Genomic DNA, 21685 nt, shown 5'->3' with positions numbered 1-21685 from the left:
GAACTTACCTTTACTATTCAAGTGCTCTTTTTGGAGCAAAGAGTAAAGGATTAAATAGAGTCCACAGAACTCGTCCCTTCTGAACTACTTACATACCAACATTTTTGCTCCATTTTTTTAAAGTCCAAAATAATGTTCAATAGGAAAACATTATGAACAAACACTCATCCTCTTTAAATGAGCTACAGTGTTATGCTCAACACTGCATTCCTCCAGAGACCAAGTGGCACACTCCACAACATCTTGCTGCATCTTTTCTGATGCATCAGTATCCTTTATCGCAGCCGTCTGATCACACATGGCTCCCTGTAATAAACAAAAAAGCATTCCAAGCTGCAGGAGCACCTGCCAGAGTCACCTGTACCGTCATTCTCAGCGAGCTCCCGGGACCCGGCAACGCTTTGCCGGGTGTGTCGGGCACGGGTACGGCTGAAATGCCGGGTCCCGTTCAGCGCTCGCTCTCCAGCCGGACCCACACAAGCCCCGCCGCCCTCCAGCCCTTCCCCAGCCCAGCGCAGCCGCTCCATCGCCCGGCCCCGATGGACTTTCTCCGCCGACGGAGGCGACCCAAGCCCGGCCCCGCCGCCAAGGAATGGTCCCGCCGGCAGAGCCGGGGATGCGGGAAAAGCGGAGCCGGGAGAGGGCCCAAAGCGCCCCTCACGCCTCGGCCCCGCCCCCTCCGAGCCGCCCGATGACAACCATTGGTCATCGTCACCAGCACCTCGGACACTCATTGGTCAGAAGCGGCTGGTGGGAGGGGCGGTTACCGAGTACGACATGCCGCCCTCCTGCTGCCATGGCGACGGGGACGCCGCCGGCCGAGCGGCCGCGGTAACCGGAGACACCCCCAGGGACACCGGGGACACCGGCTGCGGCCTGAGCGCCGCCTAAAACAGCTGTAATACTGAGGACGCTGCAGGGAACAGTAACAGGACTCGGGTAAAACGCTCCTGGGGCCCCTCGGCTGAGCGATTTGCTGTACAAGCACAGCCCAGCTGGGCGCCCTCCCTTACCTCCAGCCCGACTAAAAGCTTTGATCCCACCCGGGGAGGAGTCTTTGAGTAGCGTCTCAATAAGAGACCTGCTGTCAGCTGGGACTGTGGTTACTGGAAACACACAGAGGACACTGAGCTTACCTTCCAGGCTCCACACATCTCATACAGTCCTCGCCTGCAGCAAGCCACCATGAGTTGGCCATAGGACAAACAGACTGCCTTCAACCCAGGCCAAGGGCTGCTGTAGCTCCCACTTGTCCCTGACAGAGTCCAGTCCCAACCACAGTGACCCTCTGTGCAGCCTTGGGTTATTGCCTTACTCATGCATTTAGCTCAGTATTCAGATATTCTGGATTTGGGAAGAGATTCTTTGAGAGGTAACATCAGCCCACAGGAAAAGTCCAAAGTATCTTGTGACCACGGAATTTAGCTTTTATAAAGTGTCACAGCACCCACCCTGCTTGACTTCTGTTGTGGATGGTGTTCAACAAAAAGGATAATTACAACAAAACATTCATTCTCTTTACAAGTGCTGTGATTTCTGTTTCAATATTCTATTTCTCTGCGGCCAAAACGACACATTGCCCAGCACGTTGCTGCTCCTTGGACATGTCTGTATCCTTTACCACAGCTGCCTGATGGCCCGTGGATGGCTGTATCGAGCAGCAGAGGATTCAAGTTACAGGAGCAGCTCCCAGAATCACAGCCCGAGGAGCAGCGGCTGAAATGCCGGGTCACGTTGAGCCGGGACTGACACAAGCCCCGCCTGAGCCCTTCCAAGCCCCGCCGCCCCCGCCCGGTTCTTACCGCCCTGGGGCTCCGGCAGCTGCTGCCGGGGACGCGGGGTCGGCTCTGCTCCGTGCCCGGGATCACAGCCTGTGCCCGGTAATAGCGACGAGTCGCTCGCAGCAGTGGCCAGACGAGGATGGAGCCGGTCCCGCGGGCACCACGGGACTCGTAGTCCTCGGGAGCTGCGGGACCCGGGACACCGCTGCCCCACACACCGAGCCCAGATCCCGCTCCTCACCCGGCCCCAGTCACCCACCGCCACGACGACAGCACAAATGGGCCAGAAACAGTGACCTGGCTGGAGATCTTGTCTTTTATTATCCAAAGCGCTTCTCCAAAGACAGCAGGAAAAGAAACAGTTCAGGCTTTGGGGCAGCACATCCAGCAAAACAAGAGAGGAAAAATTATTTTAAAAAAGTGAAATAAGAATAAGAGAGGCTTGGAACATAAAGAACTAAACACTGTCAGTACTACTTGCATAGCACTAGCAGTAATGGGGAAATACAGTAGATGGCTATAGAACTCTCAAAAGAAAAACTGCTCCAACAGCTCTACTAGCAAAGGAGGAGCCTTCTAAAAAAAATAAATACAAGGAAGACTTTTTGGTACTTTTCCTTTTTATATCCACAATGTAACATCATCTGCTATAACAATCCCTGCCATTGCCCTTGAAGATCAAGGCCTGTGTCCTCAGGAAGGCTGCAGTAACTAGTCAGAGAGTCCTGTAACTGGATGCAAGTTTCAGTAACAGTCCGTGGTTCTAACCAGACTTGAAAAGAAGAATAGCGACTTGGCCGAGGTAGAAGTAGATGAAGTGCTTGGTCTCATGAGTCACATAACTGCCAAAGTTCCTTCCCACGATGCAGTGCCAAGTGGGATTGTATTTCTTGTCAAACTCCTGCAAAAAAGATCGCTAGAAATTAAGAACTCTTCTGATAGGTATTCACCTCCTGAGCACGGCAAGGAAGAATAGCTGCTCTTAAGTACTGGGATTATCTTATTGTTCACCTGCTGCTTAGACACACAAAAACTCCACAGCTCTTCTTATCTGAGCAGTAGTAAGTTTAAAACATTACTTTTGTTCAGAGAAACTAGTCTTTCTCTCCCCATAATTCATACCATGATCTGAATCTACAGCCCTCAAGTAAAAGCTTCACTGCTAATTTTGTACCCACAGAGACAAAGCCATAATTTAGACTTCATTTTGCTAAAGGGAAAATTCTCTGCCACATGCTCTGTAACATCAGTATGATCAACAAGTCTAAGAAGTCGTGCTTTACACACATTTCAAACAAATACTGTATGAATTCCCAGTAATTGCTACAAAAAAATATCTGAAAAGTATTAAACTCTCTTTTTTCTACTCTCATAGATAGTTCCTGCATCTGGAGAAAAAAATGCCATTTGTATTGTGGTCATAGCAAATGAGTATTTGTCTAGTGGAAGTAGTAATCATTCTGCTTAGTTGAGTTGCTTTTTATGTTAAGCTCCTCCACCCCAAGTATCCTGTATTTTCAAGGTATCTCCACCCCTCATGCACTGGAGCAGAGCCTCAGGCTTTAAATCCAGTAAGGTACAGCACTAGAACAGCTCAAGCTGGGTGCCTTCATAGAGGGACCCCAAACAAAGAAGTCCCCGGGCAATTACATGCTCCCAATCTCAGCTGCCCACCTTCCATAAAACAGTTTGGACCAATAATAATATTAGGGTCTGGGTTCTTTTCACTGTCTCTGGGCAGCCTGTTTCCTATCTCCAACGTTGTGTTTTCTGCTGACAGTTACAACTTCCTTATCTTCCAGCCTGACCCGGCTCTTGAGGCATTCTTCCAGCGTTGGGTAAAAGTTCAACATATCTGTGTGAAAATTCACAGCTTGCAGACTAAGATTTGAGCAAATTTAGCTTCTAATGCCAAGCAGTTCACTCCAGAGAGTTTCAGTCCAACAGATCTTAACATTTCAACAATTCTTCCACTCAGATCAGTTTAACTTCTACTGACGCACTTTGATTTCTCCATTCCCCCGAGCTGACGAAGCAGGATATATAATCTGAACTAGATCTTTCTCCTGTATTGTTAATCCTACATAAAGGACAACACAGATGTTGCAAACAACAGATAATCCACACCATCGGGATTTTTTTTGGTGGTTTTCTTTTTTCCTTATATCACTAAAAGATGAGAGGTGAGATTACAGCAGATTTGCAGAAAACTACTTTTCCCTGCAATTTTTGACCTAACTGGCAAGAACTGTAAACAGATCCTTAAGATTAAGTTCAATACAACTGAAACCAAGGAAAACTGGCTTCCTCTCAGGAAAACTGTAAGAGAGCTCAATAGAGCCCCTGTGTTTTGTACCAGCTCATCAGTCACAGGGACAGTCAGCTGCCACTCTGCTCACATGGACAATGGCACAGTGGCAGAAAAGGCCTAAGTAGAAAATACTACAAGAGAAAAGCAGGACCTGGAAAGGTCCACGTACAGGGGTGGGGGGAAGGAACATATGGACACCAACCTACAGAAAAAGTTCAACTTGATTATCTAGAACTTGTTTCTCTAGAGCAACTTGCCCAGCAACATTCTCCCTGATTGATTTTTCATGTGCATAGAGATTTCATGAGCACATTACACGCAAACATTTACCTTCTTTATGTGAGCAGCGATGTCCTTCTCGATGTTGTACTTCTCCAAGGCCTGAGTAGCACATTCTACAGCATCTTGCTGCATCTCCTCTGACATGTCCGCATTTTTGATCACTGCCTTTCGATCGCTCATGATTGCCTGCTTTGGGAGAAGAAGGAGAGAATTCGAAGTTGCAGGAGCACCTGCCAGAGTCACCTGCACCGTCACTCCCAGCGAGCTCCCGGGGCCGGGCAGCGCTTTGCCGGGTGTGTCGGGCACGGGCACAGCCCCGGGCACAGTCCGAGCAGCGGCGGCTGAAATGCCGAGTCCCGTTCAGCACTCGCTCTCCAGCCGGACCCACACAAGCCCCGCCGCCCTCTTGGCCCTTCCCAGCCCCGCTCCAGCCCTTCCCCAGCCCAGCGCGGCCGCTCCATCGCCCGGCCGCGACGGCCCTTCCCCGCCGACGGAGGCGACTCAAGTCCTGCCCCGCCGCCAAGGAAAGGTCCCACCGGCAGTGCCGAGGATGCGGGAAAAGCGGGGTCTGGGGAAGGGCCTGAGCACGGGGGAGCCGCTGGGGTGCTCAGCCCCAAGACTTCCCAGACTCAGTGCCCGAGGCGGACCCGGTCCCTCCCGGGAGCGGCCCCTCCCCAGCGCTCGAGACCCTCACGCCGCTCCGCTCACCGTCGGGTGTGCGCCGCGGGGCTGTAGCGGGGCGGGGCGGGAGCGGGCCCGGCGCGGTGAGCAGCGACACTCGCACTCGGCTCCGCCGCCGCCGCTGTTTAACCGACCCGCGCGCGCCGCCCGCGCCTCAGAGCGCCCCCAGCCCCGCCCCCTCCGATCGGGCCGCCAGCCATTGGTCACCTCCGCCAGCACCCCGAGCGCTCATTGGCCGCAGTACGGCAGTTTCGCAGGGTTTTGCCGCAGCAATTTCTTTCAGCCCGGCATGCCTTGCGGCCGCGCCTGGTTCCCATGGCGACGGGCGGTCGCGGCGCTGCGCGGAGGGCCTGGCTTTGGGTTAGGCCCGGCCTTGGGGCCGCCCCGGAGCCCCACCGGGAAAGCACAGCCCAGGGCAGGCCAGGGCTGGTGGCTCTCAGGCCATGCGCAGCCCTTCCCCATCGCCTTGTTTCTTTCTTCGCGGCCGAGCTGCCTGAAGGAAGGAGGGGAAGGAATAACCCCGAGCACCGGTACAGGTTGGGGGCCGACCGACTGCAGAGATGGACCTGGGGGTCCTGGTGGACAGCAGGCTGTCCCTGAGCCAGCAGTGTGTCCTGGGGGCCAAGAAGACCAACGGAGTCCTGGGATGCATTGGGAAGAGCGTTGCCAGCAGGTCAGGGAGGGGATCCTGCCCCTCTGCTCAGCCCTGCTGAGGCACATCTGGAGTGCTGTGTCCAATTCTGGGCTCCTTGGGACAAGAGGGACACGGGGCTCCTGGAGCAGGTCCAGTGGATGGCAACGAGGATGACTGAGAGACTGGAACATCTCTCTTATGAGGAAGGGCTGAGGGAGCTGTGCCTGTTGAACATTGAGACAACGGAGAGGGGACCTCATTAATGTGTGTAAATATCTAACGGAGGGTGCCAAGAGGATGGATCAGGCTCTGCTCAGTGGTGCCCAGATAAAGGACAAGAGGAAATGGGCAGGAACTGATGCCCAGGAAGTTCCACCTGAACATGAAGAACTTTTTTACTGTGCAGTGACTGAGCACTGGAACAGGTTGCCCAGAGAGGGTGTGGAGTCTCCCTCAGTGGAGATATTCCAGGACCATCGGGCACAATCCTGTGCCATGTGCTCTGGGATCACCCTGCTTGAGCGGGGACATTGGACTAGATGACCCACTGCAGTGCCTTCCAGCCTGACCCATTCTGTGGTTCTGTGAACGTGGCTGGACAGCAGCAGCTGTGACTGCAGCGTGAGAGGGGCTGTCCCAGCCATGGCTCTGGTAGTCAAAGATCACCTCTCCATATAGGTGAGATAAACACCCAGCAAAACCAACCCCAAAAAACAGACATGATGCTTTGGAGGGCATCCTGCCACAAAGAGTGTAGAGTTAAAAAATATGATATGACAAAGATATAAAATCATGGTGGGTCTGATGACAAAGCTAAAAGTCCCAACGTAGCAGGGAGGTCCTGGCAAGGGAGCCCAGCTCATGCCCAGGGAATGCAGTCTCTGGGCTGGCTTTAAGTGTGTGATGTCATCTCTCCTGAGAATGGGTTAGGTAACTTCTTTGTATCTACAAAGCTGGCAGAATTCCTGGATGATTCAAATAAAGTGATAAGCAAGGCAGGTCTTGGAAAAAGAAAAAAAAAAAAGGCAGAAAAGGTCCCTAATGTGTCCTAATGCTTCTGACAGGAATAGAGGCACCTTTCATTCCTCCCTGTCGCTCGTCAGAACCCACAAACCCTCCCTCCTGCTCCCTATGAGGTTTTACTTTAACCTAGGAAACTGAAAAAAAAAAAATCTGAAGAAAAAATAAAGAGAGAAAAGTTAAAGGAAACTATTTGCAAAATTATTCAAGTAAGCCGTGAGGGCTGTGGTGGGTTTGGGGTTCACAGAACGTTGTTGGAATGGACCTTAAAGATCATCTAGTCCCACCTCCCCCTGCCATGGGCAGGGACATCTCCCACTAGACCAGGTTGCTCAAGGCCTGGCTTTGAATACTGCCAGGGACGGGGCAGCCACAATTTCTCTGGGCAACCTGTTCCCGTGTTTCCCCACCCTCACAGTAAAGAATGACTAACATCTAACCTAAATTACCCCCCTTTCAGTTTGTACCCATTCCCCCTTGTCCTCCCACTGCCAGTCCCTGACCACGAGTCCTTCTCCGGCTTCCCTGGAGGCACCTTCCCCTACTGGACGGTGCTCTGAGTACTCCAGCAACCTTCCCTCCTCCAGCCGCAACTTTGCTCAGTTTTCATTTGTTTTCTTTTTCCCTCATCACATTTGCCCTCCCAGCGAACCACCCGGCGGCACGGAGCGAGGGGTTCACTGACGGCGCCCGGCGCAACTCGCGTGCCGCGGTACATGGGCGGTAGGAAGAGCGGGGCGCGGCGCTTCCCGGAGCCCGGAATGCCGGGATGCCGCGGTGCCGGTCCCGCCCCGGGGCCGGCGGAAGATGGCGGCGGTGCGGCTGTGCCGGTGCCGCTGCCGGGCGCTGCTCTCCCGTGTCCCCGGGGCCCCGCGGGCGCTCCGCGGTCTGGCCGCGGGGCCGAAGATGCACTTCGGCTTCCAGAGCGTCACGGAGGAGGAGAGGAGGGAGAAGAGTGAGGGCGGCGGCAGCGGGCGGGCTGGGCCCGGAGCCGAGCGGTGATGGGTCTCCGGGGTGCCGGGGTGTGTGTGGGGCTGTGCGTTACCGGGAGCCTCCGTGAAGGGTATCCCTGTGAATACCCCTGTGAATAATATCTCGGCTCGGGAAGGCTGCGTCTCCAAAGAGACCTTTGTCAGGCAACAGGCAAAGCAGGATTCGATATTTATTTATTTATTTATTTATTATTTTTTTTGTGATGAGTTTTCAGGTTGTTTTTTTCACCTCCACGTGGTGACAGACCTCAGCGAGGCAATAAAAGACACGGTTTACTTCGACATGAGCGTTTTGAAGTAAACTGTGTCTCATCTCATTCTCATGTCCTTTCTTTTTTGCAGTTTACCGGGTATTTGAAAGCGTGGCCAAGAAATACGATGTAATGAACGATTCCATGACACAGTTCACTTCGACATGAGCGTTTTTAAGCAAATTGCGTCTCATCTCGTTCTCATGTCCTTTCCTTGCAGTTTACCAGGTTTTTGAAAGTGTGGCCAAGAAATACGATGTGATGAATGATTCCATGACTCTAGGAATTCATCGGGTGTGGAAGGATATCCTGGTACATAAAATGAACCCTTCCCCAGGAACACTTCTTCTTGATGTTGCTGGAGGAACAGGTAAATCATTTTGGTGAGTTCCACATGACAATGCCACGCTGGTTTTCAGCTGTTTGAGTGCTCAGAATTAAGTTGCCCAGCTTTTTTTTTTTTCCTTCTATCAGTTCCTGTCTTTAAAACCAGTGAGGCATCTACTTGACTTTCCCAGAGAAGGGTTAAGAGTTAACTTCTTCGTGTTTTGTAATATCTTGCTCCAGGGGTCTGAAAGTGTTGTAGTACTGTTGTGGGAAACTATTTATATTTGTAGAAAGTCACTAACTCTTTGCTTTCAATATATTCCCTTTATATATATATATATATATATATATATATATATATATATATATACACACTCTGTGTATATACAGTGTGTGTGGGGGTTGTTTTTATTAATACATATGACTCAAAATAAATATTAACTCAGTTTGATGTTCAAAGCCTTATGTTTCGATTTCCTGGAGTCAGAAAACATTCCCAAATGTGAATCTTTTTTTTAAACCAACTGCAGGTGACATTGCCTTTCGATTCATTAATTATGTTCACGCTGTACGAGAACGGCAGCTCCAGAGGAAGCTCAAGCACCATCAGAATTTGTCATGGCAGGAAATTTTTGAGAATTACCAGGAAGACAAATCTGACTCTCTAGGGGATTCCCAGGTGGTGGTCTGTGACATTAACAGAGAAATGTTAAAAGTTGGGAAGCAGAAAGCACAGCACCTTGGCTACTCTAAAGGTAAGTCATGCATTGTACTGTGTCAGCAGTGTCCCTGACAGCAAGAATTTGATGCACCAGGTAGTCACCACTTCAGGATTACACTTCAGGTGTACAGTGATTATCTTGAATAATACTTGAACTTTCAGAACAAATATGGAAATGTCCATGAGGTCCGATACCCAGCTGTCCTTCAAAATTAAACAATCAAAACCTGCTGTTAACATCTGTGCTGACAAGTCTGGTATTACTGAGCTGCAAAAGAGCTCAGCCCTAGAATGACTAAAGATCTTATGTATTTTAGGAATCAAGATAGCAAATAAAAAATGCAAGAACTAAAGGATATTGTGAACCTATGAAACTTCCCAGAGTTAGAGCATATGCAAATAATGTTCAAAGAAACTGAATCATATTAAATATATAGGTATATACAGAACAATGTTTTGGCTGATCTGCAAAATTAACTACTCAGTCTTGAAACACAGTGAGTGGTATAGTACAGGGCCTTGAAAGGTTCCTGAGTATAGGCCAAGGTGTCTTTCCTCCAGCAAAAATGCAAAGTGGAAATGTTTGTTTTAAATATCACCTTTAAAAGAATCAGTTTTTTCTAGGATAGGTATGTTCTAGTCTTTCTGGAGCAGTCTTGAGTTCAGTTCTGTGACTTGTCTTTCACTACAGGCTTGTCCTGGGTACTTGGGAATGCTGAAGAGTTGCCCTTTGATGATGATATGTTTGATGTTTACACAATTGCCTTTGGAATCCGAAATGTAACTCGTATTGATTTGGTAAGTTGCTGTAGTGTATCCTGACATGGGGTCCTTATCATTCATTTGAGGGGTTTTTATTCAGCAGAGGAAGAAAAGGAGGAACTCCTTTGTATAAAGGAAGATCATAGTCTACTCCTGAAACATTTAAAAGAAGTGGCATGTGGTGTGCAGCTTGTTTGAATGGAGAATGCAATTAAATGCCCCACCTTTGCCATAAAAAGATAGATTTATACCAGTTGCACCCAATCCTTCTAGTTTGACAAGCCACACGATCTCTTCCTAAGGCAAAGGGCCTGGATGCTGCAGTCATTCCCCACCTTCTCCTGACCTATGGCATGGCTGGATCTACACATGCACAGTGCAGTCAATCTGCATGTCTCAAATCTTCTGAAGCACCTGATCTACATCCCACCACCGTGGGTCCAACAATTCCTGTTCTCTTCTGTTTCCCTGCCTGAGCCAGCAGAGCTTCCAGAGCAGGGTGGGAAGCAGCTGGCTGCTGCCCCCACTGCTGTTAGCTGACCTGTTCTGCCCACTGCTGCTCAGTGTCTTTACACTGGCTGGTGGTAGAGCTTCCTGTGAAGAACAAGTATAATCTTAATTAGGATAAGTAGTGCCCTTTGTTCTAAACAATGTCTGTCCTTTGAGGAGGACAAGTTGTCGTGGGGGTAAAGATGGGTTAGATCACCTGTCTAGGTGGACTAGTTTTGTGTGTTTTGGAGCAGTGTGTTACAACCTTGGCAAAGCTCCTTCTGTGGCAGGTGTAACCACCTTGGACCGTATGCCTTGGAAGTTAATGTGGATGGATGTTCCTGGTATTTGTCTGCACCTTTCCAAAGCACAGACTCTTTGCCTTCATGGATACAGGAGTCTGATGGCAGAGTTCTTTGGAGACCTGATACAAAACACCCAAGCTGCCAATTCTTTTGCAGAGCTCCTGTCATGTATGTGTACTGTTTGTGTCCCCCTCCTTAGAAACAGGACAGTTGAAGCCAAGCAACCTACAGAGCTGCTGGAATACAACTCTGCTGTGCTCTTGCATGAAAGAACATACAGTTGTAAAGAAACTTTTTTCTTGATTCTTCTTAGGTATTTTGTTTTGGATATAGGATGGAATTTTCAAAGTAGCCAAAGATTTTCTTCTTCCTTCTCTTTCCTTCCTGTTCTTACACATTGCTCATCCGAAACCCAGTATCGTTCCTTCTTTGATCTTTTGGGTGTGCCTCAGTAAAATCTTTTCTTTCAATTTAAAAAAAAAAAATCTATCGTGCCTCTTTTTCTTTTTCAGTTTCTTGTAGGTGAGTCACCTTCTCCCTTTTGGGTTTGGTCTGTAATTACAAGAGCTCTGCCAACAAACATTCATCAGTGGGAGTAGGGAAAAAGAAAAATTGGCAACCCAACATCAAGTTTTGACACAAAGCCTTGTATAAATCTATTTATGTAACATTGAGAGTGTTTGTGCTTTGTGTTTGTTGTATGTTTGGGTTTGGGTTTTTTTTACTTGTCTTGGGATGCTGCTCCACATGAAATATTACAGATTGCCAGTCAGGGTACTCTTTACTTCCCTCAGTTCATCTGAGTTGCATGATAATATCACATGCCATGATAATAGGCAGGTGCTGTTCTACAGAAACAAACTTATCACATCTGCTTTGTCTCAGGCTCTTGAAGAGGCCTATCGTGTGCTGAAACCAGGAGGAAGATTCCTCTGCCTTGAATTTAGTCATGTCAGCAACCCTCTTCTTTCCAGGTAAGAACATGGTGACACTTTATGCCATGTCACAAGGCTCCCTAATTTGTGCTCAGCCACAATAAGAGATGGAGACACTTTGAGGCCTCTTCTTTGTGCACTTTTAAAATCAGACACAGACTGCATAGCATAGTGGTACAGAGACCAGCTTGTGTTGGAGAGGGTTGGTTTTTAAACTTCTTTGTATTCATTTGCATTTGTTGTCTGTGTGTGCAGGCTCTATGATCTCTACAGTTTCCAGGTTATCCCTGTTCTGGGTGAGGTCATTGCTGGTGACTGGAAGTCTTACCAGTATCTGGTGGAGAGCATCCGGCGGTTCCCCCCTCAGGTGAGACAAAATTTCCCTGAACTCCTAACACACAAAACATGATCCCAGCACAGCCCTGCAGCCACTGGCTCACAGGCCTTCGAGTTGTTAAAATTATGGCACTTCTTTTTCAGGAGGAGCTGAAGGCAATGATAGAAGACGCAGGTTTTTTCAAAGTGGATTATGAGAATTTAAACTTTGGCATTGTCGCCATTCACTCAGGTTTCAAACTGTGAGTCTACTATGTAGCAAAACACAGGAGGTGTAATTTTCATGAAGAATGTGAAAGCTGTGGAATTTTAACAGTATGAGGATTGAAGAGGAGTGTTAATAACTTGTGCAGCAGATACTTGCTCAGCAGCCAGGCCCAGAACACCAGCTACCTTTTTTCCTTCAAGGAACATGTGGAAGGAGCAACTCCTGTGGCATTTCTTACACTTGCATTTCCCTTCAAGTGCAGTGTAAAGGACATGGCCAAAACTGAGCAGTGCTAACAAGTGAAGCAACATCAGTTGCCAGTGGGATTTGGACACAGAAATAGGCTGACTAATCTTCCAATAAGATGCCTTTTTTACTAAGCTTCAAGGAGGATATACCCATGAGAACTTGGATTTATGAAGCAACTATGGATTTTTATGAAGCTGTTATTATCTCTGTCATGTGGAGTTTAAGGATGTTTTCCCATGACTCCTTTACTTCTTTCAAAGGCAAATGAAAGGCTTGTGAAATAAAAGGGCTCTGCATCAACTCTTTTCCACTTAAATCAATCCTCTGTAAGAAGGTTGCCTAAGAAATTATGGATTTGGGGGTAGGTGGGAATAGGGGTGGGGATGTTCATCCTTCATTCACACTGCAATAAAGACAGTAATGCAAGAGGGCAGAGGGTAAAGAAAACTCTTAAAGGATGAACTAGTTCCAACAGTTTTATTAGCAAAGAAGCAATCTTCTGAAAGAAAATAAATACAAGGAAGACATTTTTGCTTTTTTATATAGCCACAATGAAAATACCAGCTGCTACAGCAAAATCCCTGACCATTAACAATACAACAAAAGACCTGGAGTTCAAGGCCTGTTTCCCCAGGAAGGCTGAAGGTGGGAGATCCTGTGCAGATCCCGTACCCAGGTGCAAGTTTCAGTAACAGTCCGTGGTTCTAACCAGACTTGAAAAGAAGAATAGCGACTTGGCCGAGGTAGAAGTAGATGAAGTGCTTGGTCTCATGAGTCACGTAGCTGCCAAAGTTCCTTCCCACGATGCAGTGCCACGTGGGATTGTATTTCTTGTCAAATTCCTACAGAAGAGAGAACTAGAAAGTCAGCATTTTTGTGGTAATTATACTAATACTGTCTAACAGGTTTTCTGGGTGTTTTTTTTTTTTGCAATGATATGTCACTTGTTAACAAGTATCACTTTTGGAAGGAGGCAATTAAGGAGCAGCATATGCTCCTAAGCACAGGGATCATCTGTCACTTTATAACTCATCTGCTGCTTAGTCATACCAAAAAAAAAAAAGTGCTTCCAAGCAGAGCAGGAATAAGCTTAAAACATATGTTTGGTGAAGTAACTTTTACCCCAAAGTCTCACCATGATCTCAAACCATAACTTCTGAGAGCCTCACTGCTTGTTCTGAACCTCAGATTAAACCAGTACTTTGATTTCATTAGCTGTTTACAATAAGGATGCTGAAAGGACACTTGCTGGGAAATTCTCTGCCACATCCTTGATATCTGGTCATGAGACCATATTCTTCCAACAGTCTGCCATCAGGAGCCTGCTACAACTTACAAATAAACTCTTGTGTACAGGTGTACTGTGAGTAATCCCATGCAGTCAGTGGTTATATAGTGCAGCACCTAACAGCCATCAGCTGAAGAGGTTTTTCTGAGAACATGGAAGAGGTTCCTGTTCTGCTCAAACAAACCCTTCAACTACTTGCAGCTCAGTCAGGCTCCCAGTAGGAGTCAAGAGAGAAAATGTGACAAACTGTAAGCTATGAACCATCTGTTCGGCACTCGTACGAACAGCTTGTCTTACATGTAGGGGGAAAGGGCAAAAGCCAAAACCACTTATGATGCGATTGGCAAACCACCCCTCCTCAAACAGGCTCCATATAGAGCCCGTGTTTTGTACCAGCTCATCAGTCACAGGGACAGTCAGCTCCCAATCTGCCCACCTGGACAGTGGGACAGTGGCAGAAAAGGCATAAGGCAGTACCACAGTAAAGCAGAAGGACCTAAAAAGGTCCACATAAAGGGTGGAGAAAGGAACATAAAGAGAGAAAGTCCAACTTGATTATCTAGTGTGTCTAGAGCTTGTTTCTCCAGAGCTACTTGCCCAGCAGCATTCTCCCTGATTGATTTTTCATGAGCGCATTACAAGCCAACATTTACCTTCTTTATGTGAGCAGCGATGTCCTTCTCGATGTTGTACTTCTCCAAGGCCTGAGTAGCACATTCCACCGAGTCCTGCTGCATCTCCTCTGACATGTCCGCATTTTTGATCACTGCCTTCCGATCGCTCATGATTGCCTGCTTTGGGAGAAAAGGAGGAGAATTCAAAGTTGCAGGAGCACCTGCCAGAGTCACTTGTACCGTCACTCCCAGCGAGCTCCCGGGGCCGGGCAGCGCTTTGCCGGGTGTGTCGGGCACGGGCACAGCCCCGGGCACAGCCCGAGCAGCGGCGGCTGAAATGCCGGGTCCCGTTGAGCACCCGCTCTCCAGCCGGACCCACACAAGCCCCGCCGCTCTCCCGGCCCTCCCCAGCCCAGCGCAGCCGCTCCATCGCCCGGCCCCGACGGCCTTTCCCCGCCGACGGAGGCGACCCAAGCCCGGCCCCGCTGCCAAGGGCTCGGAGCCCCGCGCGGCTGCAAGGGAAGGGTCCCGCCGGCAGAGCCGGGGGTCCGCGGAAAGCAGAGGCGGCGAATGGGGAAGCGCCCGTGCACACGGGAGCCGCCGGTGTACCGGGGTGGCCGAGCGTCCCCGGGGACCTCGCAGCCCGTCGCTCACCGTTGGGCGCTGCGGGGCCGGCGCGGTGCGGAGCGAACGGCGCTGCGCTCTGGGCCGTGCGCGCCTCGAAGCGCCCCGGCCCCGCCCCCTCCGCGCCCATTGGCCAGCCGTTGGTCAGCGCCGCCGGCCCCCGAGCGCCCATTGGCCACCGCCGCCGGCCCCCGAGCGCCCATTGGCCGCGGCGCGGCGCCCGGCAGGGCTTTACCCCGGCGTTGTCTTGCGGCCCGGGATGCCCCGCGCCGCGTCCGTTGCCATGGCGACCGCAGGGGTGAGGGGGGAGCAGGAGCACCCCCGCACTGCCCGCACCCGCTGGGATGGGTCTGTGGATTTGGTCCTGCTTCCCGTGCTACCCGTCTGCTGCGCCAGGGCACGTTGAAGTTGGACGTTTCTCCACAGAAAAGGTGATTAAACGCTGGAACGGGCTGCACAGAGAGGTGGTGGAGTCGCCGTCCCTGGAGGTGTTCAAGGAAAGACTGGACGCGGCACTGAGCGCCCTGGTCTAGTTGACACGGTGGTGTTGGGTCGCAGGTTGGCCTCGATGATCTCAGAGGTCTTTTCCAACCTCATTTTTTCTGTGATTCTGTCTGGCGTCGTCTGGTGATTCTCTGCAAAAAACTTGTTGCTTGAAGTACCCTCAGCCTCCAAGGAATTGTAATGTGTCCACCAGCTTCTGTAAAGCACCTTTCCATAGTTGATATGTGCACCCCAAAAGCCATTTTATTACTTGCCCCAGCCTGGATCACCGAGACACTGAGTTTAACCCAGTAATCTCTGCAACAGACTTTGTTTCTCTTTTGAAACAAGCTCTTGTTGGGAATAGGTCTTTCAGTAATATGGGATATTACTGAAATAATATTGGGATATTATCTGGGATAGCTTTTTCAGTAATATGCCCTTTACTGAGAGCAAAGCCCACCCCTGTCAAAGGAAGGAGTTCCATAGCTTGTAAATGGCACTTGAGCATCTGTCCAGTTCTGACCATGTCCTGATCACGTGTCTGTTTTCAGCTGTTTTCAATTCAGACTAAATGACCTCAGAGAGAAATCTCTTACTTATCTTTACTGTGTATGATCAAGTCAGCTCCAAACTTTGTTCATGAAGTGAAGGGTTTTGTTTTGCTTGATTGGTTTTGGGTTTTTTTTTTTGTTTGTTTGTTTAAATGAAGCAAGATGTTTTGGGAGATCCTGGGTGCTCTGTTTAGGTAGTTTCACTCTCCCTGGGGCACTTTCTGCTTATGCTCTTGTCAGCAGATAAAACATCGCTGTCGAGTCTTCCAGAGCTGGTGATCTGTTAATAACAGGAACCACGTCCATAGCAAACAGCACAGGATGACTTAGAAGAGGTTTTCAAACACTGGTTGGTAGGACTCCCATTTCCTTGTACCCTCAAGAGCAGTCATCCACCTCACCTGAAATGCAAATATTTTTTCATATTAGTACAGTATATTTGCCTGCTCAGTGTCATTCACAGCAAAAGCAGCATAACTGCAAGCAACCCTTTGCTTTTGCAAGCTCTGAGACAACCTCAGAAAAGATATACCACCCCCAAAAATATTGAAACTGGATAATGTAATACTATTGTCACTCTAGAGTATCTCAGGAATAACTTCTGGCTCCCAGGTTTTAGCATTCCAAAGAGGAGAGATGCAGTTCACAGCTTTGCTTGTGTGCTAGCAACGTGAAGAAGCTCTGAATGGTCTTGGGGCCACAGCAAGTAATTAATTTACAGAAGAGTCTTTAGTATCTGCAGCACTAGCAGTGGTTGTTTGAGTACTGGACAATTTTGTGCTGACAGAACTGATCCATTTAACAGTCTTCCCAGTGCTTACACTAAACTTCAGAAACACCCATGAATCTCTGAGGAGGCGCTTGTGTTTGGTAGCTGCAGGCAAATTTCTGTGCATTTATTAAGAAATGGTTGGCTGAGGAAACAGATGTGATGACGACTGCAGGAAATGTCAGTGTGGGTGAGATACATGTCGTTAATGGGGAACATTAAAGCCCAAGATACAGGGCTTTAAAGAGAGACATTAGAGCCCTACTTGTTAATCAAGAATATAAAAGTATAGTTTCCCCCAGGGCAGAGCTGCAGGGGAAGGCAGAACAAATGCACACAGGAGATGATAGCTGGGGTAGAGGAGGTGCTGAAGGAAACTGGATAAGGCATATCATGAGATTCCTCTTGCAGATGGAGGTTAGATTGCAAGCACTTTGCAGGAGAGGTATTTTTTTGCTCTTTGTTGCACACCATACTGCTGTATTAATAGGGATTTTTTCCAGGGCTTCCAGTTACTATCAAAACATAGAATAATCATTATTAGCAATAAAACAACTACCATCTTCTTTCTGTAAAACTGAAGAAGTCTCCACATCGACATTTTCTTTGTAAACCTGGAATTCACATGCGAGGGCTTCTAATCCAATTTTATATCTACAGATTTACAGGGGTGGAAAAATCTTGGCAGGTCTGAGTCAAGTTCTCTCCGTGGTCTCCAGAGGAAACATATGCTCCAGTTGCAGGTTGGGGCCCTGCAGTGAAAGCAGGTGAACCAGCACACGATGGGTGCCTTGTGTCACCCTCAGGGTGCAACCAGGGCCCAGTGGGGCTCAGCAGCATCCTGGGGGGCTCAGCACCCACCACGTCAGACCTGCCAAGGGCAGGCTCAGGCACTGACATGTTCTGCCCCACAGGCAGCTCATCCAGCCCCTGCCAGCATTTCTGTTTTGGTGGTTGCAGGTGTCTGAGTCAGGGCTGTAATTCCCTCATTAGTGGTGAAGTTGCAGCAAACCCCTCCATTAAGGAAATGTGTGTTTTCCACTTTAAATGCAGTTTGGGCTGTGGGGAACAAGCAGCAGGCAGTCTGTTCTCTCACCAGAGTGTGTGGGAGCAGCACTGAACTGGCAGTTTTAAGCTTAGCATTGGGAATGTGGGATCATGTTATCCAAATTGTTGGTTTGCTTTTAAATAGTTACCCGATGCTATTTCGGGTTGGAAGCTCCTACAGCCATGCAGTCCACTCTCAAATTCCTCTCCCTTTTTCTATGTAAATAATATTGTCCCCATTCTCTCTGATGGTCAAAAGGATGAGGCCAAAATGGACAGAACAAGGAGGAATTTCTCAAACTGGGAATTATCTGCTAACACGATTGAGTACGTCTTTCCTTGTCATGATTTATATGTGCATCCTAAATTACTTTTAGGCTGAGCTTGTATATTTGTAAAAATTTGGCATTTGCAGGGTCTGAATCTTGAAAAGCCCAAGACTAAAACACTAATACAGCATTACAGCTTTGCAGAGGATTTGATTAGTGGGGTTAAATACAGGCTTTACTTCAGTACCCTTGAAAGAATTCAGGTATCATAGTAATTACATGTTTTATGCATATGCAAATATGTGTGTGTGTATATTATGGAAGCTTAAACAAATAATGAAGTAACTGGACAAGTAAGAGTGGGACAAGTGTTTGCTCTCATTTCCTGACAGAGAAATCTGGGGGAAAAAAATCAGTTCCAGAAAAAGAACAGTTCAAAGCTTACCAGACATGCAATCTTTGAGGGCAGCGAGTGAAAGTGAATCCTACCCCGAAGCTGTGATTTCTTCCACCAGCAAAGCCAGCTCAGCCAAGGTTTTCCATTAAATACATGGCACATAACAAAGAGCAAAGCAGTTTGACTACATGGTATTAAGAACAAGCCACCAATGGCTCAACCTAGTACCAGTATTATTCAAAGGCTTTAGTATTTTCTTCCGTGTTTTTCGAATTATGATGCTTGTATTATGCTTGGTGGACTTTTGAGATGTCAAGAAACAAGGCACATGTATCATTAATCTCTAATGTATATTGTCTGCTGTTTGCAGGGATGTGGAAGATGCAGTTCACAGCAGAAATAGTTCTAAGTCCCTGCTCAGGACATCCCCTGTCACAGCTGGCAGGAGCTGAAGGGACACATAGCAGCAATCTGGTTATGAGATGGAATGGGAGTAATGGCTTTTCTCTGCAGAAAGATACAGAACATGCACTGTGTAAGCTGGATGACATCAATTTATGATGTCACAAGGTGAGTTTCTGCCCCCAGGGGAAACGTGTGCCAGCACAGCCATGGAGGAGCCACTTTCCTTCTCCTGTTGGGCTCTCAAGAGCCACAAGAGCAGACTCAGAACTGGTGATTTTTCAGCCTTTTCCAGCACTTCTGAAGACAATTCCATACGATCTCTTTTAACGCGTGGAGTTACAACTGGAATAAATAATTATGGATTATTAAATCCATATGTATGTAGACAGGGCACCACCCAGGAAAAAAACATATGTTTTTCAGCCTTTTACTGTGCCCCTTATGGCCTGAAAGTGAGTGGTGTGGACTATCTGGTTCTAGTTTGCTGCAGTATTTTTCTTTCAGCAGGTCTCTGGTTTCTCTCAGTGAGCCTTGGCTTATCTTGCTTCTGAGTGTTGGAGATTCCACGAGGATGCCTCAGAATCCTCTGCCAGGATAAGACAGTGACAATGTTATGTTGCACAGCACCTCCTCCTGTGATGGTCTCCTGGCCTCTCCAGTCAGTCAGGGGGGCTCATCTTGTTCTTGGAGCTGTGCTACTTCTTTGCAAGCACCTTTTATTTTAGAACACACATTTTTGTGTTTTTCTCAAATTATGTACAGTTTCAGTTATTTAATTTATGAGGACAGAAATACAAAGTGGGAAATAGAAGGTAACCCAGGCAGACATGGAGAACAGAGATAAAATGGAAATAATTCAGTACAAGCAAAATATTTGATTCGTCTTCTCAAAGTCCTTTTCTTCAATAACCGAACCCTGAGTACCGTCCATATGCCACAGAGATACTCAACAATGTTACAGACTCCTCCTCCACACCAGACTTTGTTACTTCTGACAGGTCAGAGCCAGAGTTGAGCTACAGGCAAGAAATACAAAAATAGAGCCTTCCAACCTCTCGTTTCCCCAACAAAGTTGTTGAGGAAAAATGGTGGTTTTAGTCATTACCTGTGAATGTTCTCTTTAAAGCCTTTAAGCCATTCGGTATCTTCAAGAATAACATGAAATTAATTTTGCTAAACAAAAGCACTAAGGCCATCTGCCTTCCAGCTTCACAGACATCGAGTATTTCAGTACCATTACTAAACTTTTACACCTTCTCTCTTCTGTAAGTTGTCTTGCAAGTGCTCTTCTTTTGACCAAAATACAAGTCAGGGTATTTCAGCTGTGACTGCACAAAACTTCATTTTCCCAGATAAAATAGTGAAAGGGTGTTTGGGCTCTGGGCTGTCACTAAGAGCCCTGCAGAAAAGTGTCTCGTTCCTCCAGCTTTGGTAAAGGGATGTTACCTGAGGGAAAACAAAAAGGAAGTTTTATGAGATCAGCAGTAGGTTACCTTCTAGGTTGTACAACTTGGCACTAATGTGCTTCTCTGGTTTATTCTAAGTATGTTCAGGCAGCTTAAATTCCCTGAGCAAGTCAGGGAAGTAAGTCCTGACTGACTTCCTGGAGAGAATTGCTCAACACATTCAGTAACTTCAGCCAGATCAGCCTCTGTACTGCTTTAGGACCAACAAATTGCACAGTTTTACACAGATGGCTACATTTATTTTACTACTTCCCTATTATTAGCTAGGATTCCTGAAAGTAAGTGCAGCTATGGCAGGTTATATTCCTCAGGTTAATTCAAGAAAGATTAAGAGGTTTTTACAAACAAGTCAATACCTGGTGGGGCTACAAAATACTCCTCTACCTTCTCTCTGGCGTTTTGCAGCAGCTCTTTGGTGCAGTTGCCTTCTGTCACATCATCTTCTCTGAGGTACAGACACCTGAAGAACACAGATTACTAGTTGTGTTTAGGCTATTTTATGAAGTAGGAAAGGTAGCTCATCGCTAAACCTGGTTCTGGTCCTAAGTAAGCACTGAGACAAGTACTGGAACATTTTGAAGCACCCAAGAATGCCACTGACAGATGTCTGAGGAGCAGCGTGTGCAGACCAATCATGACAAGACAGACCAGGGAACTGAAGTTCACCTTTGCTGTGGTCACACATAAGGATCACATGGGCCAGAGGCATCTTTCTCCCACACACAACCACGATAAGACATTTCTGTAACCAAAGGGGCCATTTCTGTAAGCGAAGGGTGATTCCCAGGGATAAAAGGTCACAAAAGCGAACAGTTTGACAGATTAACAGATAAAAGGAGGCTGCTGTGGTCCATCACCTGTCCTCCAGGACTGAATCCATGGGTTCCACGCCGTCAGTGTTCACTTCATGAAGCTGGTCAGCAAACTCGATCGCCTTCTGCAGCCGCTCCACGCCCTCCGAGTCACGGAAATCCACCAGGGCCAGGTGCTCCAGGTGGTCCAGCACTTCCACCGACACTTTTTGCTGTCAAATCCGGACAAAAAAAAGGCAGAACCGAGCAAGTTTAATAGTGCTTTTTTTTTTTTTTTTTTAAACTAAAAACTTGTTCCGCAGCAAAACCCGAGTGTACAAAGAACCGCAGAACCGTTAAGGCTGGAAAAGCCCTTTGACACCATCAGACCCAACCGGCGCCCTACAGACAGCGGCCGGGACATGCGTCCCGGCCGCTGTCTGTAGGGCGACGGTTGGGTCTGAAAGGGCTTTTCCAGCTTTTACGGGGAACTTAGTGAAGTTCACTCAGTGTTTGTCCCTCCCGCCTCGCGAGGGGTTGCGGTACCTGCGGCGGGGGCCGGTGCGCGCCGTGCCCGCTGTGCCCCCGCGGGGGGACCCTCCAGGCGCGGACCCACCGCGCCAGCGACAGCGCCCGCATCTCCCGCCTTCCCTTTTCCGAGGGCCGTGACGTCACATCCCGTGCGCGACGTCGC

General features: G+C 48.2%; 4 protein-coding genes and 1 long non-coding RNA gene across 14 annotated transcripts; 2 read left to right on the top strand and 3 right to left on the bottom strand.

The window, feature by feature from the left end:
- Positions 1 to 2079: 2079 nt before the first annotated feature.
- LOC116795610 (dynein light chain 1, cytoplasmic-like) lies at positions 2080 to 5210 on the bottom strand. 4 transcript variants are annotated; one of them, XM_032705404.1, is made up of 3 exons: positions 5083 to 5210; positions 4423 to 4560; positions 2080 to 2682 (listed from the first exon to the last, which is right to left on the bottom strand). In XM_032705404.1, exons 2-3 carry the CDS (start codon positions 4552 to 4554, stop codon positions 2545 to 2547), a joined length of 270 nt encoding a protein of 89 aa, XP_032561295.1. In that variant the 5' UTR covers positions 4555 to 4560; positions 5083 to 5210; the 3' UTR covers positions 2080 to 2544. The 4 variants fall into 4 exon arrangements, with proteins under 4 accessions (XP_032561295.1, XP_032561297.1, XP_032561298.1 ...); XM_032705406.1 differs by having other exon boundaries at positions 4423 to 4563; positions 5083 to 5153; XM_032705407.1 differs by having other exon boundaries at positions 5022 to 5092.
- A 2236-nt stretch (positions 5211 to 7446) lies between these two features.
- On the top strand, positions 7447 to 12587 carry COQ5 (coenzyme Q5, methyltransferase). Of its 5 annotated transcripts, none has more exons than XM_032705400.1 (8): positions 7447 to 7664; positions 8044 to 8051; positions 8173 to 8322; positions 8810 to 9034; positions 9692 to 9798; positions 11442 to 11530; positions 11747 to 11858; positions 11972 to 12587. In XM_032705400.1, the coding sequence occupies exons 1-8, from the start codon at positions 7471 to 7473 to the stop codon at positions 12071 to 12073; spliced, it is 987 nt and encodes a 328-aa protein (XP_032561291.1). In that variant the 5' UTR covers positions 7447 to 7470; the 3' UTR covers positions 12074 to 12587. The 5 variants fall into 5 exon arrangements, with proteins under 5 accessions (XP_032561291.1, XP_032561290.1, XP_032561289.1 ...); XM_032705399.1 differs by having other exon boundaries at positions 7447 to 7731; positions 8044 to 8074; positions 8204 to 8322; XM_032705402.1 differs by having other exon boundaries at positions 7502 to 7664; positions 8044 to 8074; positions 8204 to 8322.
- A 157-nt stretch (positions 12588 to 12744) lies between these two features.
- On the bottom strand, positions 12745 to 14937 carry DYNLL1 (dynein light chain LC8-type 1). 2 transcript variants are annotated; one of them, XM_032705409.1, is made up of 3 exons: positions 14841 to 14937; positions 14226 to 14363; positions 12745 to 13126 (listed from the first exon to the last, which is right to left on the bottom strand). In XM_032705409.1, the coding sequence occupies exons 2-3, from the start codon at positions 14355 to 14357 to the stop codon at positions 12989 to 12991; spliced, it is 270 nt and encodes an 89-aa protein (XP_032561300.1). In that variant the 5' UTR covers positions 14358 to 14363; positions 14841 to 14937; the 3' UTR covers positions 12745 to 12988. The 2 variants fall into 2 exon arrangements, with proteins under 2 accessions (XP_032561300.1, XP_032561301.1); XM_032705410.1 differs by having other exon boundaries at positions 14226 to 14366; positions 14841 to 14921.
- A 147-nt stretch (positions 14938 to 15084) lies between these two features.
- LOC116795613 lies at positions 15085 to 19513 on the top strand. The gene is made up of 3 exons (XR_004360102.1): positions 15085 to 15217; positions 18700 to 18899; positions 19242 to 19513. It is a non-coding gene; the product is annotated as an uncharacterized LOC116795613 (long non-coding RNA).
- Positions 19436 to 21683, bottom strand: GATC (glutamyl-tRNA amidotransferase subunit C). Of its 2 annotated transcripts, XR_004360101.1 has the most exons (5): positions 21538 to 21678; positions 21058 to 21224; positions 20557 to 20660; positions 19840 to 20180; positions 19492 to 19750 (listed from the first exon to the last, which is right to left on the bottom strand). XR_004360101.1 is itself a non-coding variant. In XM_032705403.1 (4 exons), the coding sequence occupies exons 1-4, from the start codon at positions 21628 to 21630 to the stop codon at positions 20125 to 20127; spliced, it is 420 nt and encodes a 139-aa protein (XP_032561294.1). In that variant the 5' UTR covers positions 21631 to 21683; the 3' UTR covers positions 19436 to 20124. The 2 variants fall into 2 exon arrangements, 1 of the variants encoding a protein (XP_032561294.1); XM_032705403.1 differs by having other exon boundaries at positions 19436 to 20180; positions 21538 to 21683.
- Between the last annotated feature and the right edge of the window lie 2 nt (positions 21684 to 21685).

This window comes from Chiroxiphia lanceolata, chromosome 18 (assembly GCF_009829145.1).
Source record: "Chiroxiphia lanceolata isolate bChiLan1 chromosome 18, bChiLan1.pri, whole genome shotgun sequence".
Taxonomy (NCBI): domain Eukaryota; kingdom Metazoa; phylum Chordata; class Aves; order Passeriformes; family Pipridae; genus Chiroxiphia; species Chiroxiphia lanceolata.
This window is presented reverse-complemented; position numbering and strand designations above follow the sequence as displayed.